Source organism: Hippopotamus amphibius, chromosome 4, assembly GCF_030028045.1.
Source record: "Hippopotamus amphibius kiboko isolate mHipAmp2 chromosome 4, mHipAmp2.hap2, whole genome shotgun sequence".
Lineage (NCBI taxonomy): Eukaryota > Metazoa > Chordata > Mammalia > Artiodactyla > Hippopotamidae > Hippopotamus > Hippopotamus amphibius.
In genome coordinates, this window is record NC_080189.1 from 43,494,745 (window position 1) to 43,515,855 (window position 21,111).

At 34.4% G+C, this 21,111-nt stretch overlaps 1 protein-coding gene across 1 annotated transcript in view; it reads left to right on the forward strand.

Moving 5' to 3' along the window:
- Window positions 1-21,111, forward strand: part of DPY19L2 (dpy-19 like 2) — a 94,298-nt gene that overhangs the window by 61,774 nt on the left and 11,413 nt on the right. Inside the window, exons 15-18 of the mRNA XM_057732367.1 lie at window positions 694-765; window positions 2,371-2,417; window positions 14,098-14,122; window positions 20,678-20,797. Of these exons, the coding sequence (XP_057588350.1) occupies window positions 694-765; window positions 2,371-2,417; window positions 14,098-14,122; window positions 20,678-20,797 (264 nt within the window). The remainder of the gene's footprint in view (window positions 1-693; window positions 766-2,370; window positions 2,418-14,097; window positions 14,123-20,677; window positions 20,798-21,111) is intronic.

The window sequence follows — 21,111 nt, forward strand, 5'->3', positions numbered from 1 at the left end:
GTTTTATTTCATTTAATATCTCAAATACTACAAACTTTTAAAATAAGATGTTGCCAAGAATCATGTATTATTCTCTTATCTATCCAATCAGTCATACATTCATTCAAAAACAATTATTGACACTAATTATCTGTGAGGCAGTTTGTAGTAGTACTATGAAGAGGAAAATGACTTGGTTCTTGCCATCAAGAAATATGTAATTTTCTTACATGGTAAATCACTATCACAATTCATGATGCTCCTATTATCTCAGTACTTACTTATACTTACAGTAATTACTTAGTCTAACTTTCTTCCTTGTTAGTTCTGTAGTTTCACAAATGAAAATAATAGAATTTGCAGCCCAGGAAATGATAATCTAGAGCCCAGGGAGCAATAAACACACATTTTGAACTTACTATTATATAAATAAAGGAAAGATAAAACCAAAAGAAAGGAAAAAATAATAACCATAGCTAATTTTGGTTTAATAGTTTTTATCGTTAGAATTCTTGATATATTTGTGTAACTAGTTTTATAATTTTTATTCTTGTATTAAAACATGAAACTTGATAAATATATATTCTGTTAATGACAAGGATATCTTTTTCCTTTACGAAATCTTATCGTGACACTCAATTTGACAGATTGTTATTCATTTAAGGTAAAATTTAATAAATAACTTTTTTGAATAATTTGTTTTGAATATTTCAGACGCCACTGAGATACACAAAGACATTGTTGCTTCCCCTTGTTATGGTGATTACTTATTTTATCTTTAAAAAGGTATTTAAAGTTTTTTTCACTTGCTTTTGGGTTCAAGACAAGGACTTAGATTAATGCTAATAGCTCAGAATTCTGTCTTTTAGGATGAACTTTTCCCTTCCTAAAAAACTTTTTTTATTCATATTTTTCTTTACCTAGTATTATATTTTTTTCTGAAAGCCACATTAGAAAAGATATTTTTATTTATTCTTTTAAAAGAAATTTGTCAGTTACCCACTATGTTCTAAGAACTATGTTAACATAGTAGGTACACTGGGATAAATAAGACAAGCCCACCCCTATCTTGAAACTCACAGTCTGAACCTGAGGGAACATAAGCAAATAATTTCCCAAATGATTAAATAATTGCAATTGTTATAGGTACTAAAAAAGAAAAGTAAAATGACCAATTTGGTATCTTTCAAATATACAGCACATTCAAAGAAGTCTTGATCCATTTTGAGACATGAATAGGAGAAATTTTTATAGCCATTAAGATGTCATTCTCTACTGTTTGCCGTTTTCAGAGAAAAACAAAATGTTATTCACAGTAGAAGAAATAATATTTAAAATACCATGAAGATTTTCTTGGTCTGGGAGAAGTTTATCTGAAAATCTGGTTGAAGACAGTGGGTCCTCAGTTTTTAGCGATTTTGAACCATTTTATTTATATTGTTTAAAAGTTGTCCTGCCTTGAGTCAGTATATATTTTATGCTTTTAAACAAAAATAGCAATAACATAATTTCTCTATCATCATACCAAATGTGGTTCTGTTGAAGCTAGTGTTCTATATTTGAAGTCAAATTGCCTATCTTCTCTGTGGGGTTCCAGTTCCCACATTTCTCATTTCTTTATTTTCACATAGAAGATGAATAATTTATGAGTGAGAAAGGCATCTCCCTGTATATCTCTGTTGTTCACCCTCGATCCAGTTCCCTAGGGACTGCTTGGAAAGAGTCAGGATAGATAGATTTAAGAAAACCACAGACAAGTTTGTTGCTCTCTGTTGCTTTGGCCCTACTTGGCTCAAGTTGCAGATTTTCTCCACTAGCCTGTTTATCTATTCCATCATGGCGACTTGTGTTATTATTACAAAGCTCCACTTGGGGGGGACTAATGCAAGAATTAGCTATTCAGTTGAGAGATATCCAGCACAGGAGTAAATGATAGTTAGATCTACTCTTAATTATTGTAAAAATAGAGATACAAGATCTAAGACTCATAAACGTAATACTGGCCCCCAAACATACCACAGTTCAAACCATGCATGTAAAAGTACCTGGAGGAAACTGCCTCCTTTGTGGAAACCAGTCCCCCACCTACAACCCATCTGCCTCCCAGTAAAATATAAACTTAAACTCTGGTAAGAAGTTATACACATATAAAAGCTTAGAATTTTAGAGCTGAAGGATTTACTCCAATACTTTTTTTTTTTTAATAGAAAAGGAGGTTACAACTTCAAGAAATTATTTGCCTGAGATAGAGCTGGAACTAGATTGTTCTCGAGGACTCATTTTAACAGTAAAAATACTTCTTTCTAGTGGGGGTGTTTTTGTTAATGAATCAGGTTGTTTTAAATGTCACTTAATTCCTTAGAAATTTCATTAATTTGATTCTATTCACAGGCTTTTCGTGATATTTTATGTGTCTTATCTGCAAACACTTATCTAAGGTAATTATATCAGTTGTTTTTTTTTGTTTGTTTGTTTTTTTTGTTTTTTTTTTTTATTATTTCTTTTGGGGGGTACCCCAAGTTCAATCATCTGTTTTTATACACATATCCCCGTAATCATAGTTGTTTTTAAATCATACTATTGTTATTAAATAACTTACTATAATATCCATTTTCCAAATGAATGTACATTAAACTTTAACATTATGATTACAAAAGGGAAACATGAACCAAATTTAGATGTCTTCTTAAAAAAAACAAGACCAAATGTATTATTCTTATGGCTGTCTCTCTTTTACACATTTGTTCTTGTTTCGAAGGATTTATATTTGTGAATTAACTCAAAGTTCAAGTTGGTTTAGTTTAATTTTAACATACTGCTACAATTTAAAGTCAGTAAACAGAAGTAAGCTAAAGTTTTATTTTGGCAATTCTTTTTTTTAAACTTTCAGAGAAAGCATACTTATTTGTTTTTCTGAATATTCATGAAATAAGTTTTCCTACATTATTGTTAAACTATTGCATTTCTTTGATGTTTTAGTAGTCACTAGAATTATGATATAAACAAAGATGAGCAAAATATAACTCAAATATATCACATATTGCTATAGGACATGAGAATTGTGAAGAAAACCTCCTTCTAAGTAAAATTTTACCTCAAATTACATTTTATATTTGTAGATATGTTCATTAGAGTAATTGTTTTTAATAAAATTTATTTTAGAACAGTTTTAGAGTTACAGAAAAATTGTAAAGATAGAACAGAGAGTTTCCAGGAACCATGTATTCCATGCTTATATTTTCAGTAAACAATTTTGTTTACTGAAATTAGCCATAAGAGCTAATTAGAATCTTATGGTTGAAATGATAATATCTTATTAGTTGAAATTGTTTCCAAATCAAGAGGGTTAATAGATCCACTCTACTTTGTTCTGGTCAGATGGAGTCCTGGAGGAACATGTCTTGACATTCTTTAAAAAGAATGTTTTTAGAGCCCTGAAAACTATTCACATGAGGAATGCATAAAGAGACCTGGGATAATTAATTGAATAATAGAAGACTGAGGGGTACATGGCAGCTGTCTTCTAAAATTTGAGAGGGTGTAATGTGGAAGACAACAGACTTGAGGGGCCCAGTTGGTGGAAGGAAGATACTTAGCTCAAATTTAGGAGGTCTTTCTTGGTGATTATATCTCTGAAAGTGATGACTCCCTATCGGTATATGGGCAGAGGGGCCTTTAAATCACAAAAATAATATAGCTGACTGTTGAATAACATGGCTTTGAACTGTATGGGTCCACTTATTTGCAGATTTTTTTCAGCAGTAAATGCTACACTATTACTAGATCTGTGGTTGGTTGAATCCCAGGATGTGGAGGGACCAAGTATATGGAGGGCCAACTATAATTTATACTCGGACTTTCTACTGCACCTTCACCTCCATTTTGTTCAAGGGTCAACTATATTCTTATAATAATACAATCAGAAAAAATAGTATATCAAGAAAAGAGGAAATGTTCCCCTCTCTTAGATGTACTCCTCAATTAGTGCTGATTGTTAAGTGGCTTTGTATGTATCATTCCAGAAAACACTTCTGAAAACCCAATGTATTTTTTAAACGGTATTATTCTGTAGCTCGTATCTAACAGCATGTCTTGGGCATCTGCCTAGGTTGTCTTCATGCTTTGTAGAATCCTCCACGTTTCATTGTTCTTCATCATGAGCGACTGTCACGTACTTAGCCATCCCCACAGCAGTGGGCATTTAGATTATATTTATCTTTTTGTCATAGCGACCAGTGCTTTGAATAATTAACAGCCTTGTACACATTCATTTGGACACATTTCAGTATTTAGAATATTTAATATTTGAAATATTTGATATGGGACTGCTGGATCATAAGGTATGAATTTTTATAATTTGATGGATACTGAGAACTTATAATGGTGAATGTGTCCATTTCTCTGCATCACCATAATACCAGTGTTATTAACCTTTTAATATTTTCTGATAGTTTTTCAAAAGTAACTCACTTTATAAGTCTTTGCCAGTGAAGTTTTACATCTTTCCATATGTCTGTTGGCTATTTTCATTTCTTTTTGACCATATGAAAATTGATTTGTGGTGTCTTTTTATAGTATAGACAGTAATCTTTTGTCTATTATGTGTATAACATAGTTTATTCTAGGATATCAATTTATAGTTTATTAATGATCATTGCTTTATAGAAGTTTAAAATTTCTGTGTAGTCACAACTGTGCACTTTCTGTGTTTTCTGTGTTAATTTCTGTGCTTAGAAACACTTCTCCACGTCAAAATCAGAAAAATATTTCCCTGTATTCTCTTTCATAGTTTTCATTTTTTTCTAGACAAATATGTGTATATATAAAGTATAAAAAACAGTGATTTGCTGTACATATATGTTGTGAAGTGATCACCACAACCAGGTTAATTAACACATCCATCACCTCATAGAGTTACCTTGTGTGTGTGTGTGTGTGTGTGTGTGTGTGTGTGTGTGAACACTTAAGGTTTACACTCTTAGCAAATGTCAAGTATATAATGCAGTATTATAAACTGTAGTCACTATGCTGTACATTGCTTCCTCAGAATTTCTTCATCTTATAACTAAAAGTTTGTACCCTTTAAGGAACATCATGTCATTACTCCCAGTCCCCAGACCCTGGCAACCGCCAGTCTACTCTCTGTTTCTAAGTTTGACTTTTTTGTGTCATTTTTAGATTCCACATATAAGTGATACTATAAAATATTTGACTTTCCCTGTCTGCCCTGTTTCACACAACATAATGTCTTCCAGGTTCATCCATGTTGTTGCAAATGATAGGATTTCCTTGTGTTTTATGGGTGAATAATAGTCCGTTGCATATAAATACACCACATTTCCTTTATTCACTGTTGCCCTGAAACAAATGGACTGCCAGGTGTTTCTCCAGCAAAGATGGGTTTACTGGGGCTCAGCAGAGGATTGCACTTTGAGGTTTACAACCTTGGTGAGCCACATGCAAGTCCCTGCACAGCAAGGAGAAGAGAACGCTTTTACAGAGGGGAAAACGAAGTTGAAAGAGCTATAGTAAACCAGAAGTCCATGGCTTTTCATTGGCTGAATACTTGCCAGGAAAGAAGTGGAATCCTCCTTCTTCCTTTTGGACTCTGCTCTTGTTACAGGGCATGAAAGCTCCCCATTCTTGTCTCCCGACTCTTACTTAAGTGAAGTTTCTATTTATTAATTTTTTTACTTTTGATCAAGACCTTTCTCTGAAACCGTCATCCATCAAGAGTCAGGTTTTCCAGTTTCAGCAGTTTTTTGTCCCTCAAGGCAGGAAGGACCTTTCCTGGGTGTAGTGTCTCACATCAGAGGAAAAGTGCACAGATTGGAAACTTACTGAGGTCACATGCAAGTAACAAGGAGGGGTGGGAGGGAGAACTCTCAGGCACTTTTTATCTAAAGATCATTTGTTATAAAGATCCTAGATATTTGCAGTCATTTGAAGTGTTATGTCATCCTCAAAAGTTTGATGACAAAATTCCAACTGGCCTGGCCTGGATATCCTGGGAAAGCTGTCTCATCAGATGTCATCTGCATCAATTCTGGGAAATCTTTACTTTCAAGTCACAAGATGATGTACAGGTCCAGTCAGGGTTCTGTTACTTTCTTTAGCTATGTCACATGAATTCCAAGAGTCTGTTCCTTGGATTCTAGTGGCACAAGGGTTGGTTAGCAATACCTGATAGGGGCCCTTCCAGCAGGGTTGAAGAGAGTTCTTCTAGAGGTGTCTTTTCCAAATCACCAGGTTGCAAGGTGTGATGGTTAAGGTTTTTGTCTCCCAAGTGCACCCTGAAAAGATTGGTCTAATAAAACATGGTGTTTTATTTTTTTTAATACTAATGTTACAATTTAATGAACTGTTTAGTGCTTTACATAATTGATCTTGTCTAATCTTTATAAAAAAGTTGGCAAAGTAGACAGTATTAGCCCGTAGTACAGAAGATGACACTGAGAACGCGATTCTTCTGCTCATGTGGCAGGTGGAGATTGAGTTTGATGCCAGGTCTGACTACTGAGCCAGTAATCTTAACTGTTCACTCTGCTGCCTTTTGCAACTATGTGCTTGAAACTTCAGTTCCTACTTCTTATCTTCACTTATCCAAAGCAGTCCCTGGGTTTTCAGCTAAATCTCACAGCTAACCCCTCAGGTTGACTGAAAAAACAAACCAACAACCAATGGGTAATCACCTTGCAATAGGCCAATCGAGATCTTGACAGGAATTTCATCCAAAATTGAAAAATAACCAAGGGTTGTAAGAATCAGGTGTCAGAAACACAGTGACATTTTTAATTGAGACATTAATTTTGGTTCTTTCATAGCATACTGGTAAAAATTATTCTTAAATAGAACATCTCCTGAGATAATATAGGTCAGTAGTTGTTTGTATTCAGGTTTAAGTGTTTCAGGAAAGGTGCCAGGTGGCCATAAAGCATATGACCTGAAGCCATCTCCCCAGCATCCCTTCACAATAATATTTGGTGGAAATAAAGCACTTTTAATTTGGAATCTAAACACTGTCCGTAACAGAAGTCTGTCTTATTTGCAAGGCTCCCTGAAGAAGACAGTGGGTGAACTGCATGCTGCCAATTCTGCTTCTGTAGTCACAGCCCAGACCTTGCCCTTGCTTGAAACTGCTCCTTTTAAGAAATCCCACCTGGTATCCACATGCTTGTATTCCTTCTCTGCCCCCTTACTAAATCTGTTTGTTTTTCAGCTGCCTCAAGGCTCCAAGACCTCAGCTGCTATAATCTAATTGGCATTCCTGGTTTGCTTTCTGACACAGCCTGGAATCCACAGTCAATCTGTATTATGGTTTCTTATTAAGAATTCTCAACTCCCTGGTTTTTCCTCTGCATATTGCTCTATGGTTCACACCTCTCGGTTGGTCTAGCAAAGTCTCCACTCTCTTCTGCACAGTAGAGATGATTACATAACCTTGCTGAACAACAACGACTCCATCAAAAGAACTGGCTCCTGGCAACTTCTGAGGCTACCGGTGCTACTCTTTAGGTCTGTTATTTTCCCAGGCACCTTTCTTTCCTGCTCCCCTTTGTTGGTTGTTTCTGACCTTATATTTCTCCCTCAAGCACATTACCCAAAACATGGTTATTTTTAATAGAAGCAATTATGCCTTTGCAATATTGGAGTATCTCTTCCTTTGTAAATTGTAAGTCAAAAGAAGCAGGAGCCAAGCGCCTTGAGAATCCTGTGACTGTCATAGGGTGAGAGTTTATGAGTTCCAAAAGTGGTGGATCTAAGATTTAGAAGGACCAACAGCAGTGCTTTTGGCAGTGCACCCTTCATCCATCAGCAGACACTTAGGTTGTTTTCATATCTTGGCTATGGTGAATAATGCCTTAAATGGACAAGAAAGTACAGATGTCTCTTCAAGATATGGATTTTTATTCCTTTAGATGTGTTCCCAGCTGTGGGATGGCTTGATCATATGGTAGTTCTATTTTTATTTTTTCGAGGAACCTATATACTGTTTTACACAGTGTTATACCAATTTACATTCCCATCAACAGTGTACAAGAGTTCCCTTATCTCCACATCTTCACCAACATTTGTTATCTCTTTTCTTTTTAATAATAGCCATTCTAACAGGCATGAGGTGATACCTCATTGTGGTTTTGAATTGCATTTCCCTGATAATTAGTGATGTTGAGCACATTTTCATGTACCTGTTGACCATTTCTGTATATTCTTTGGGAAAATGTTCAAGTTTTTTGCCATTTTAAAATGAGATTATTTGGTGGGTTTTTTTGCTTTTGTTTTTAATTAGTTATTTTTTGCCATTTAGTGGTGTGAGTTCCTTATATATAGATACTTCAGATATTAACCTGTTATAAGGTATATAGTTTGCAAATATTTTCCCCCATTCTGTAAGTTTCTTTTTAATTCTGTTGATGGGTTCCTTTCTGTGCAGAAGCTATTAAGTTGATATTGTCACACTTGTTTATTTTTGCTTTTATTGCCTGTGCTTTTGGTGTCAAATCCAAAAATGTTATTACCAAGACCATTGTCGAGGAGCTTTTCCCCTGTTTTCTCATAGGAGTTTTATAGTCTAAAGTATTATAGTTAAGCCTTTCATCTATTTCCACTCAATCTTGGTGAGTTGTGTAAGATAAGAATTTAATTTCATTCTTTTCCATGTGAATGTCCAGTTTTCCCAGCATTATTTATTGAAAACACTATCCTTTCTTCATGCATGTTTTTAGTGCTCTTGTCAAAGGTAAATTGGTGATTTATGCATGGGTTTAATTCTAGGTTCTCTATTCTGTTCCGTTGGTCTATGTGTCTTTCTTATGTCAGTCCCACACTGTTTTGATTACTGTAGCTTTGTAATATAGTTTGAAATCAGGAAATTTAATACCTATAGCTTTGTTCTGCTTTCTCAAGATTATTTGGGAAATTCAGGGTCTTTTGTGGATTCATATGAATTTTAGGATTGTTCTTTCTGTATCTATATCTAAACATCTCATTGAAATTTGTTAGAAATTGAATCTGTAGCTCACTTGGGGTAGTATGGACTTTTTTTAAATAAATTTATTTATTTATTTATTGACTGCATTGCATCTTTGTTGCTGTGTGCAGGCTTTCTCTAGTTGCAGCAAGCAGGAGCTACTCTCTGTTGCAGTATGTGAGCTTCTCATTGCAATGGCTTCTCTTGTTGCAGAGCACAGGCTCTAGGCACATGGGCTCAATAGTTGTGGCTCATGGGCTCTAGAGCGCAGGCTTAGTAGTTGTGGCACACGGGCTTAGTTGCTCCACAGCATGTGGAATCTTCCGGGACCAGGGATTGAACCCATGTCCCCTGCATTGACAGGCAGATTCTTAACCATTACACCACCAGGGAAGTCCCTGGACATTTTAACAACATTAATTTTTCCAAACCAAATGCACAGGGTATCTTTCCATTTAATTGTGTCTTCTTCAGTTTCTTTCATCAGTGTCTTAACAGTTTTCAGTATACAAGTCTATGTTCTCCTCAGTTAAATTTATTTTTGAGTACTGCAAGATGGACAGTTTTACTTCTTCCTTTCTGATTTCCATGCCTTTTATTTCTTTTTCTTGCCTTATTGCCTGGGCTAGGACTGCCAGTACAGTGTTGAAGATAAATGACAAGAGCAGGCATCCTTGTTTTGCTCCCAATCTTAGAAGAAAAACTTTGAACTTTTCACCATTGAGTATGAAGTTAGCTGTGGGCTTGTCACATATTGCCTATATTATATTGTCTATACCTAATTTGTGGAGAAGTTTTTTTTTTTTTATCATGAAAGGATTTTGGATTTTGTCAAATGCTTTTCCCATCTCTATTGAGATGATCACATGATTTTTATCTTTCATTCTGTTAATGTAGTGTACCACATTTATCAATTTGTACATGTTGAACCATCCTAACATTGCAAAGATAAATTCCACTTGTTCATGGTGTATGATCCTTTTAATGTGATGTTGAATTTGGTTTCTACTATTTGTTAAGGATTTTTCATCTGTATTCATCAGGGATATTGGCCTAAAATATTCTTTTTTTTTTTTTCTTTACTGTTGTTGTCTTACTTTAGTGTAAAGATTATGCTAGTCTTGTAAAATGAGTTTAGAAGTCTTCTTTCCTCTTAAATTTGTTGGAAGAGTTTGAGAATGATTGGCATTAATTCTCGTTTAAGTGTTTGATAGAATTCTCCAGTGAAGCCATCTGGCCTTGTACTTTTTTTTTGTTGGGAGCCTTTTGATTACTGATTCAATCTCCTTACTACTTTTAAGTCTGTTCAGAGTGTCTATTTCTTCCTGATTCAGTCCTGGTAGTTTGTATGTTTCTAGGAATATATCCATTTCTTCTAGGATGTCCAATATTTGGGTGTGTAACTGTTTATACAGTATCTTATGATTCTTTGTAATTAGTTGTAATGTTCTCTCTTCATTTATGATTTTATTTGTCTTCTCTTTTTTTCTCAGTCTAACCAAAGACTTGTCAATTTTGTTTATATTTTCCAAAAAAAAACCCCCAAAAAACAAACTGGCTCTTAATTTCATTGATCTTTTCTATTATTTCTTCTCTCCGTTTCAGTTATTTCTCCTCTGATATTTGTTATTTTCCTCCTCCTGCTAATTTTGGGCTTAGTTTTTTCTTCTTCTAGTTCCTTGAGGTAAATATAGTTAAATTGTTTATTTTGAAACCTTTTTTTCTTAATGTAGGCATTTATTGCTATAAACTTCCCTCTTAGAATTGCTTTTGCTGCATCTCATAAATTCTGATATGCTGTGTTCCTATTTTCATGTGTTTCAAGATATTTTTTTATTTCCTTTTGATTTTGTCTTTAACCCATTAATTTTTCAGGATTATATTGCCTAATTTCCATATATTTGTGAATTTTCCAGCTCTCCTTCTGTTATTTATTTCTAATTTCATACTGCTGAGGGCAAAAAGATACTTGATATGATTTCAGTCTTCTTAGATTTGTTGACTTGTTCTGTAACCTAATGTGATCTATCCTAGAGAATGTTCCATGTGTGCTTGAGGAGAATGTGTGCTCTGCTGCTGTTGAATGGAATGCTCTGTATGTGTGGTTAGGTCCATTTACTCTAACGTGTAGTTCAAGTCCAATATTTCCTTAATAATTTTTTGTCTGGATGATCTATCCAATGTTGAAATTGGGCATTTAAGTCCCCTGCCATTATTGTGCTGCTATTTCTCCTCTCCTATCTATTAATATTTGCTTAATATATTTAAGTGTCCTAATGCTGGGTGCCTATAGATTTAGAATTGTTATATCCTTTTGATGAAGCAACCCCTTTGTCATTGTGTAGTGACTTTCTTCTTTGTCTGTTGTTACATTTTTCAATTTAGTCTGTTTCACCTGATCTTAGATAGATAGAAAGATAGATAGATAGATTTATCTCTCCTTTTTTTTCATTTCCATTTGATTGGAATACCTTTTGTCATCCCTTCACTTTCACTTTATGTGTATCCTTAAAGCTAAAATGAGACTCTTATAGACAGTGTATTTGGGTCTTGTTTTTTTATCCATTTAGCCACTCTATGTCTTTAGATTAGAGAATTTAATCAATTTATACTTAAAGCAATTATTGATAGATGAGGACTTATTTTTACCGTCCTGTTGTTTTCTTTCTGTTTTATACTTTATCTGTCCCTCTTATGCTATCTTCCTTTATCACTTGATGATTTTTCATAATGGTATGCTTTGATTCCTTTATCTTCTGTGTATCTACTATAGGTTTTTGCTTTGTGGTTATCATGAGGCTTACCTAATACATCTTATAGTTATGAGTCTATTTTAAGCTGATAACAACTTAACTTCAATTGCATATAAAAATTATGCCTTTTTACTTCCTTTGTCCCCATTTTATGCTTTTGATGTCACAATCTGGATCTTCTTATATTGTATATCCATTAATAAATTATTGTAGCTATATTTATTTTTTAATGCTTTGGTCTTTTTATACTAGAGTTAAGTGATTTACACATCACTATTACAGTATTAGTATATTCTGAATTTGACTATATAGTTAGTTTTACTAACAAGTTTTATACTTTGATGTGTATTCATGTTACTAATTAGCATTCTTTCATTTCAGCTTGAAGGACTCCCTTTAGCATTTCTTATAAGGCAGGTCTAGTGATGATGAGCTCTCTCAGATTTTATTTGTCTGGGAAAGTCTTTCTCACCTTCATCTGAAGGACAGCTTTGCTAGATAAAGTATTCTTAGACAGCAGATTTTTTATTTGAGCACTTTGAATATCCCACTCTCTCCTAGCCTGCCAGGTTTCTGTTGAGAAATCTGCTGATAACCTTACAAGGGTTCCCTTATATGAGATGATTTGCTGTTTTCAAAGTTCATTTTTTGTCTTTGATCTTGACAGTTTTGTTATGATGTATCTAGAGAATTTGGGGTGGGGGGTCACCTATGAGCCTCATGTACTTGGGTGTCCATATCTTTCCCCAGAGTTAGCAAGTTTTCAGCCATTGTTCCTTAAGTGAGATTTCTGCCCTATTATTTATGTTTATTCATGGGACATTTTAATCTGAGCACTCAATTCTTTTGTAACTCAGGGGATAGTTATTCTCTTTGTTCTTGTTTTTTGATTTTTTTTTTTTTTTTGCTTCAGCCTCTTTTTTGAACATCTATTATTGCTTTTATCATATGTTTTATTTCTTTTTTCTCATATGTTCTCAGAGAATTCCACACTGGGTCTTCAAAATTGCCAGTTTCAGCTGTGTACATTCTGCTATTCAGCCTTCTTATCAAGTTTTAATTTAGGCAAATATGTCTTTTTTTCCAGAATTACTGAAAGCTCTTTTTTATTGAAGCTTGTTTTAATTGAATGGATGCAGTGTCCTCTTAAATTTCTGTGAAGATAATAATTGGAATTTTCATTTAATACTTTCTATTATTCCTTGTATTAACTCTTTCTTGAGAGTTCAGTTCATTTGTTCATTTATCTTGGTGCTTTTCTTCCATCCTATTTGTGTCTCATGATTTGGTTGTATATTGATATTCTAAATTACTTACTAGATTTAGTTGTATCTGTAGTTATTGTGATAATAGATGAGTATAATATTTACCTACCAAGGCCTCTCCCTTACATGTAGTAGCTCACTACAATATTCTGTTGTGATTGGCAGATTTCAGGACATGTGAGAACCCATCCATCCACCCCCACCTCCACCTCCACCCTTGACTGTATAAGTCAGGCAGGAGCTGCAAGGGTGGCAAAATAATTTGGTGATTTCACTACTATTCTAAGAGGGCTTCCCCCCACTACTCTTTTTAAAAAAATATCTGGATCTGTGTGTACCCCTGAACTTCCTTATACTTCTTACTTTCTTATTTATACTGTCTTACTTCTCTCTCCAACCCCAAAATCCATATAAGAAGGCCTCTTATTCTGCAAAACCTTTTTATAAAACTGAAATATTCAGTCTTTACAATGGGTGATAAAATAGACAGTCTTATACCTCTTGTCGGATCTAACAAACTTTACAAGGATAAGAATAGTATCTATTCTGTTCGCACTGCGTTCACTGCACAGTGCCTGGAGCACAGTAGGTATGCCATAAAAATTTAGTACATTTTTAGACGTAAGTATTGAGAAAATTGGTTAGATAGCTTTTGTGGAAATAAAAATATTTATATGCTTTACCCAGTAACTTTTATTCTAGAAATTTATCCTGAGGAACTACTCAGAGATGTTCACAGAGTTTTAAGTACAGGATGTTCATGTTGTTTAGAATTGTGAAAAATAAAAACAACTCAGAAGTCACAGAAATGCTTATAGAAAGCATTGTATATTCTGTATATGATTGAATATTTAATAGATATTCTTTTTATTCATTTATCTCTCCAGAGGTCTTTACCAATCAGTAAAACCCATTTTATCTTAACCAAAGAACAGCATTTTGATATACTTTAAATAGAATGTCTATAAATCATGCCTTTTAAATGGCTGTAATTTTTAGTAATATTTAGTAGTTTTATTTATATATTTATTTGTTTCAAATATAATAACAAATAAATGGAAGTTCATTTTGATGTAATCATAGTATAATAGACAGTCAGTAAATAAAGAATATTTTTGTTTTATTCCAGAAAACAGCTCCTTGAACATGGTGAGGTAAAACTCTCATTTTAATCTCTGCTAGATCTATGAATTATATTCTAGTTCCAGGATAGTTCCTAAAGGTAAAACCTTGCTGCTGATATACCGTCAGCAGCACTTAAGTGGTTCAGCACTAGCAATAAATTTCTGCTGACCTTTCCAACTTTTTAATCTGCTCTCAGTTTTGAACAGTAGTTAAGGACTTGACAGCCAGAAGGCTGATTTATGACCACAGAGTATAATTAAATTAAATTATGTTCATTCATTCATTCAACAATAATAAACATTAATTTCTAGCCCGCTAAGCTAATCAGCTACAGGCCATCAGGGTGGGTCCCCATGGCCCTGTGACTGGTGGCTTTCTGCCACACAGACTTGATGGTCAACCAGTTACAAGCTTAGTAGTGTTATAGGATACAACAGATGATATAGCAATGTTCCTGCCCTCAAATATGTCTAATTTTTCAATGGAGAACAAGATACCTTTTTTATGGTGCTAAATTATTTTGTGACATACAAGGGAAAGATTATCATGAGCTAGAAATACAATTTTGTAAGTAATAGAACTTTGAGTCTTAAGGGGCAGGTCAAATTTACAAGAGAGGGCAACTGAATTTGAACTTAATAGGAATAGCTTATGATGCTAACTAATATTTTTTGAATAGTTACTATGTGCCATGTACTATACTGTTTGATTCTCATAAAATTACTCCCACTTTGCAGATAACAAAATTATGTTAATTAAGTGATATTAGCTGTTACAGAGATAAACACTAACATTGAAATGATTTAACTCAGTAGAAGTTTAATTCTTTGCTCACATAATATTAACCGAGTTCCTGATTAGCAGATAGTTCTCCACCAGGCAGTGTTAGAGGGACCCAGACTGCTTCGATCTATGGCTCTGTCATCTTCAACATGTGGTTTTCAGGCTGGATGTGTACAAGTCATCAGAGAAGAAAGAACATGGAAGGCTGTGCACTGGAGGCTTTGTAAGGACTAGACCTGGAAAAGATAGATGCGCATCACTTCCTACTCACAGCCAGAACTCAGGCACATGGACACACCTGACTGCCAGGGAGGCTGGAAAATGGAGTCTTGCTGTACGAGGGAAGAAGAGCAAAGCGGTCTCTGCCAAGAACTATAGAGCTAGAGAAATTAAGTAGCTTACCTAAGGTCTCACAGCTAATTTGCAGTAAATCTTGCATTTAACCAGTGCTCTCAGAGGAGTAGTCATCACTTACTGCTTCCTATGTGCAGGGCATTTGGGGGGAAGTTATTTACATATATTGATAATTTCATTCTCACAACAACCCATTGATGTAAGTACTGTTTTTTTTTAATTTTACAGGCAAAAAAAAAAAAACAAAAACTGTGGCATAGAGAGGTTAGGTATTGATAACTTGACTAAGGTCACAAAGCTACAGTGACCCTAGCTTTATAGAGCCAAGGACTATGAACCCAGGCAGTGTAGCAGCAAAATCCACGCTGTTAGCCATTCACTCTGCTACAGGCTAATGTGAATTGCTTTTATGTAAATCAGGCATGTCACATTATCCAGTATTACTTATTAGTACACATTCATACTTTATATTTTATCATGCAATATTTAAAATCCACCTCTTTTTAGAAATATAGTATTCCTTAAATTTCTGCCTCCCTTTCTAACATCGTTTGCTACCTTCTCATTGTCTTTCATTTCTCCATTTATCCTTATTTTGCCCATTTTTCTTTTTTAATTCTGTATACTTATCAGTTTAGTCTTTATTATGTGCCTACTGTAAACCAGGTTTCTGCTTTTATGGAATTTAAGGTATAGTAAAGGGGAAAATGTGACCACATGATTATATGTGCAATGACAAAGGAAGATATAAACGTAGTACAGAGGAAGAAGTGATTAAATCTATGTGGAGGGGATGGGGTAGTTGGGGAAAGCCTTTTTAAATTACTAGAGGGAGAGCTTACCAAAGTCAAAGGATGCACATGTGCAAAGAAGGCAAAAGGTAATAAATTTATCCGGCGCTACAGGCAAATCACTATTGCTGATGCATACAAAAGGGAAGAAGATGTGAGAAGTAAGCAGGGTTCAGACTGTGACAGTTTTGTATGCAAAGAGGCTGGACTTCATTCTGGACTTTATTGTTAAGTTGGAGATGGTATGGTCAGATCTGAGTTTTAAATACTTTAGGTCTGTTGGCAGTGAAGAAGATGGTTTTTTAAAAGGCAATAAGAAGTCAAGGTGACCAAAAGAGGACAGTGGTAGCAAATCTCTTAATCTTTTCAAACTAAGTGTGAAAGGGTATGCTAGACTCCTGATGTATAGGCAGATTAGAGATTTAAATTTCTAAAAATTGTAGATCTTATGGAAGGAGATGATAGATTTCTGGGTAGTACCAATGTGGAGTCTTGGGTCTTCCTGGCTCCTAATCTCACTCCCACTTGTGACTCAAGCTTGATAAATCTCTGTCTGGTTTGGGATAGGACTGTTTTCATCTTAGGGGTAATAGAGTGTGAGAGGAATAAACCCTGACTCTGAATGTGATATAATAACAAAAGGTTGTACATTTCAGCTTGCTTCAAAATTAGGTGGGGATTCCTTAGGATAATTTTTTCAGCAGGGGGTAAGTTCTAAATTCCTTGCTTTGTGCCAACCCTCTGAATTAGGGACAGTCTGCAAACCTCAATTCACTAAATTAACCCCTGGGTTACCACCCTACTGTCATGGTATTGATTACTAAACTCCATTAGATTAATGGACTCTGTTGTGATTTTTCCTCATAATTCAATATATTTGTGTTTTATTTATTCCATCAAATTAGTTTCTTTTAGCTAACTTCTCTATGTTATGGGCTTAGAAATTAGTGAGGGAGTACCTGCTAGTTCACAGGAAAGAAAAAGAAAAGAGATTTAGGAACAGTATTTAGTACCAGAATGTCATAATACCATGAAGAAGAGAGGTTAGGGAGAGAGAACATTAGGAATATTCACTCCTGAATATTCCTCTGACCCACTCATACCTCATTTTGTCCATGACACTCAGTCCTGCATCAGCCTTCACTTTTTTCTAATCCCTAGTTAATTATATTATGTGATTAGTTTACATTAGATCCTTTATATTTTAAGTCAGTTTAGTTTGTGTTTTCTATTATAAACAAGGTTTTTCTGTTATTTACAGCCAGAGGGCTTTCTGTGACATACAGCTGAAGGCATCTGAACTTATATGGAGCTATTCAGTTGAAGGAGTGAAGTGATGCAGAATTTGAGGGAAGAATTACTTCTTTTGAGAAACTGATATTGAGTGACATTTTAGGAATCTGTATACTTCTGTATTCAGACTAATAAGAACTATGTTGTTGAATAGTTTATTGTTTGGAGAGAAAGCATAGGGTAGTAGTTAAATTCAACAACTCAGGAGCTGGACTGGACTCAGATCTTTGTTCTTCCACTTACTAAGTGTGTGATATTGGCTAAGTTATTCTACATCTTTTTGGGAACAACAATCATGATAGTGCTTATCTTCATATGGTTGCTGTGGGATTACATGAGTTATATGTAAGGTGCTTATAATACTGCCTAGTGTAAGTTAAGCCTTGTGTAAATGTCCACTTTTACAATTAGTGTACCTTCCGGATCTAAATTCAGATCTGATATTCTGCTCCCTGATAACTGTGCCAATGAAGGGCATCTCTTTAGCATGTTCTCAAGACATCTTTGCACTGTCGTAGGAGGTAGTTTAGACAGGAACAACTCACCATTTGGACTGGCTTTAGTTAGTCCTTGCTTTCTTTCTGTTTGGTAACTGCTACCTCACATTTTACCCAGTTGGGCTCACTTATTCCAAAGATAAGTAGTAAATAGTTTCCTGAGCTTCTTTTCCTTCCTTACTTCCAGCCTCTAAAAAAATGTTGTGAAGATTTTCCTAATAATTTGTACATGGCAAGAGGTATCAGATTGACAATAGCATATATACAGTAGTGACTTTTTTATACTATACTTTTTGACTGTAGCCTTCTGTCCTCCACTTGGTAGGTTAAAAAAAAAAAAGCTGTTTTATAGAATGGAAGATAAAATAACTATGGCAAGAGAGCGTTATGGAAAGTCAGTAGCCTGAGAGTAAACAAATGCTTAGGAGCATTTGGGTGAGAATTGAAAACAAACATAAGCAATGCCATCTGGGATAGCTGTGCTGTGCCATCCAGCCACAAAAAGCATTGTGCAGGGAAGACAAGGTAATGGTAGGGGTCTTTCAAGTCTGCAAATGAAAACAGAGTCCTTCCTTCAACCTTTAGATGATAGAGGAAAGTCAAGGAGAATTACTACTTTGGCTTTGATTTAGGTCATGTGAGAAGTTGTTGCTAAAGTAGAAGTAACAGAAGTTAGGGGAGGAAATAATAATGTCAACCTGTGGCTCAAAATAGCCAAAGGAAGGAATATTGGGAGAATTCAGATGTGTATTTGCATTGAATATCCCTGTCTATTATAGTCTGTTTCTAGATGCCACATTAAGAAAAAGATGGATAGTCTGTACCACATTCAGAGCAGGGCAACCAGAATTATGACAATGCACAAATAATGACTGAAGTTTTCTGAATATTTAGCCTAAAGGTAGAAAGCTTTCTAAGGATAAAGGTGGGAATAGTGCAAAGTCATAATCACAGTGCAAAGTCACAGTCAAATCGAGAACTGTCATGCACAAATGAGTTTAGACCAATTTTGTGCAATTTCAGAGGTGTGGAAATTACAGGCAAACCTTAGTTCAGTTTTAGAAAAGATTTTCTAACATATACAGCTGTCCATCTTTGTAATAGGTACTCCTATGGCATATTGCTTTTCAGGAAATAGTGAATATTCAGTTCATAGTTTTATAGAATTGATCCCTGTTTTGGATGGATGATTAAAGTAGATGGCTCACATAATCTACCAATCTGTGATTTAGTGGTCCTAAACAAAAGGACCTATTTGAGTATGAAGTGTGTTGATGTCTTTTCTTCTCTCCAAAACATGTTCCTGATTTTGTCCAAAGGTGAGTTTGACTAAAGAAAAAAGGATTGATTTTGAAATAAATGTTCCACATTCCAACTTTGGGTTCAAGAATTATTTAAAAAATTAACACATTTTCCATTTTTAAACATTTTAAAAAGGGAAAAAATAGCGTTAGGTTCACTTTCTGCCATTCTTTTTAAAATATAAATCATATATTTCTGATTATAAAAATAGCACATTTTTAAAATTTGAAAAATGCAGAAAAATCATCATTCAGAAATCATTTCTGTTAACTTTTTAGGTATATTCTCTTACAGCCTTTGCCCCTTGTGTATATATATATATATACACACATAGATGGTTTTCACAGAATTAATATTATTCTGTAAGTGTGGAGTTTTATATTCTGAAAACTTTTCCATGTCGTTAAATAATCTTCCAATATGTAATCTTTTAATGACTGTATACGTATGAAAATGCAATAATTTACTTAGTCCTCTATATCGGTCACTTAGGTTGTTTCTATTTTTGCTGCAAAAAATTCACTTCAGCGATCATCTTTGTAGAAGTGTTTTGTATTTTGATTATTCCCTTAAGTTAAATTCCTAGAATCAAAATTAAGTTGGCTCTTTTCTAAGGTCTTGATAAATATTGCTAAATTACAGAAATGTACCAATTATTTCAGTGTGTGTTTCATGGCATCCTCTGTAACACTCAGTATTAATTTAATATTTGTCAGTTTTATAGATGAAAATATTATCTTTACTATTTAATTTGTTTGAATATTAGTGAGTTAGAATATAAATATTTAGTTGCACTTACTTTTGGTTGTATTAAATCTTTGTCCATTTTTCTGGTGAGGAGTTTGTTGATATTTTATGAATATGTCTGTTTAGAAAAGTTTTGTTTGAAATCTTTGCTCAGTGGAACCCCATCTTAATCAAAATGAGGTGTCCTCCTAATTAGTACAAATATTTATGCATTCCACTACTTCTAAAATAATCTAGTTTGTGTTATGGTTTTTGTTGCTGACTGAATGCCACAGATTTGTGAAACATCCCACATTTTTATATCTCTGTGACTCCCTTCCTCACCTGATGTAGGTCCTTGCTCAAATACCACCTTTTTGAAGAGGCCAGCTCTGATGATCCTAATTACACTTGCAACTTCTGCCTGTGGCCTCACACCACGCCTGCTCTCCAGTCTACTTGCCCGGCTCTACTTCCTTTTCCATTGCACTTAACCACTTTCTGATAGACTGTATAATAGATTTTGTTATTTGCTATGCCTGTTTATTTTCTGTCTCTCCTTACTGAATGCACTAAAATGTGAACCTCATAAGGACAGGAATTGCTTAGTGTTGTTTTGTTCACTACTATATCCAAAGCATCCAGAACAGTACCTGGCATATAGCAGGCATTTGATAAATCTTTGTTGAATGAATGAATAGACTTATTAATAGACTTATTTCTAAGTTAAAAGATCCTTGTCCTAGTGAATAATAATAGTTTTAATATACTTTATTTTACATACATTAGTTTTAAAATATATAAAGTGAAAATGTAATTTTGTTTTGTGTTTTTATAGCTAATTTTTCACACATTGCAGTTGTTTGCATTTACTTCCCTTGCCATTTTAATTATGAGGCTGAAGCTCTTTTTGACACCTCACATGTGTGTTATGGCTTCCCTGATATGCTCTCGGCGGGTAAGGTATTCATTCTTGTATAACTATGCTATAACGCTGTAGCAGCTACAGTGTAGTTACCATGGCTTTGCTGAGTAATCCAAAACATAAAAACTCTAGGTGTTTTTATCTTAAATGATTTAAAATGTTAGTTCATGATTCATTATACAGTAAGAAAAGCAAATTCAAGTAACTTTAAAGTTATTCCTAGATTTTAGCTGATAATTCTATGACTTTCCCCTTGATTAGTATCCTCTCCACAAATACAGTTTTTTGAAGTTCAGTTCAGTATAAGAGTTTCTTGACCCGTCAAAACTATCCTCAAGTGCTCTTGT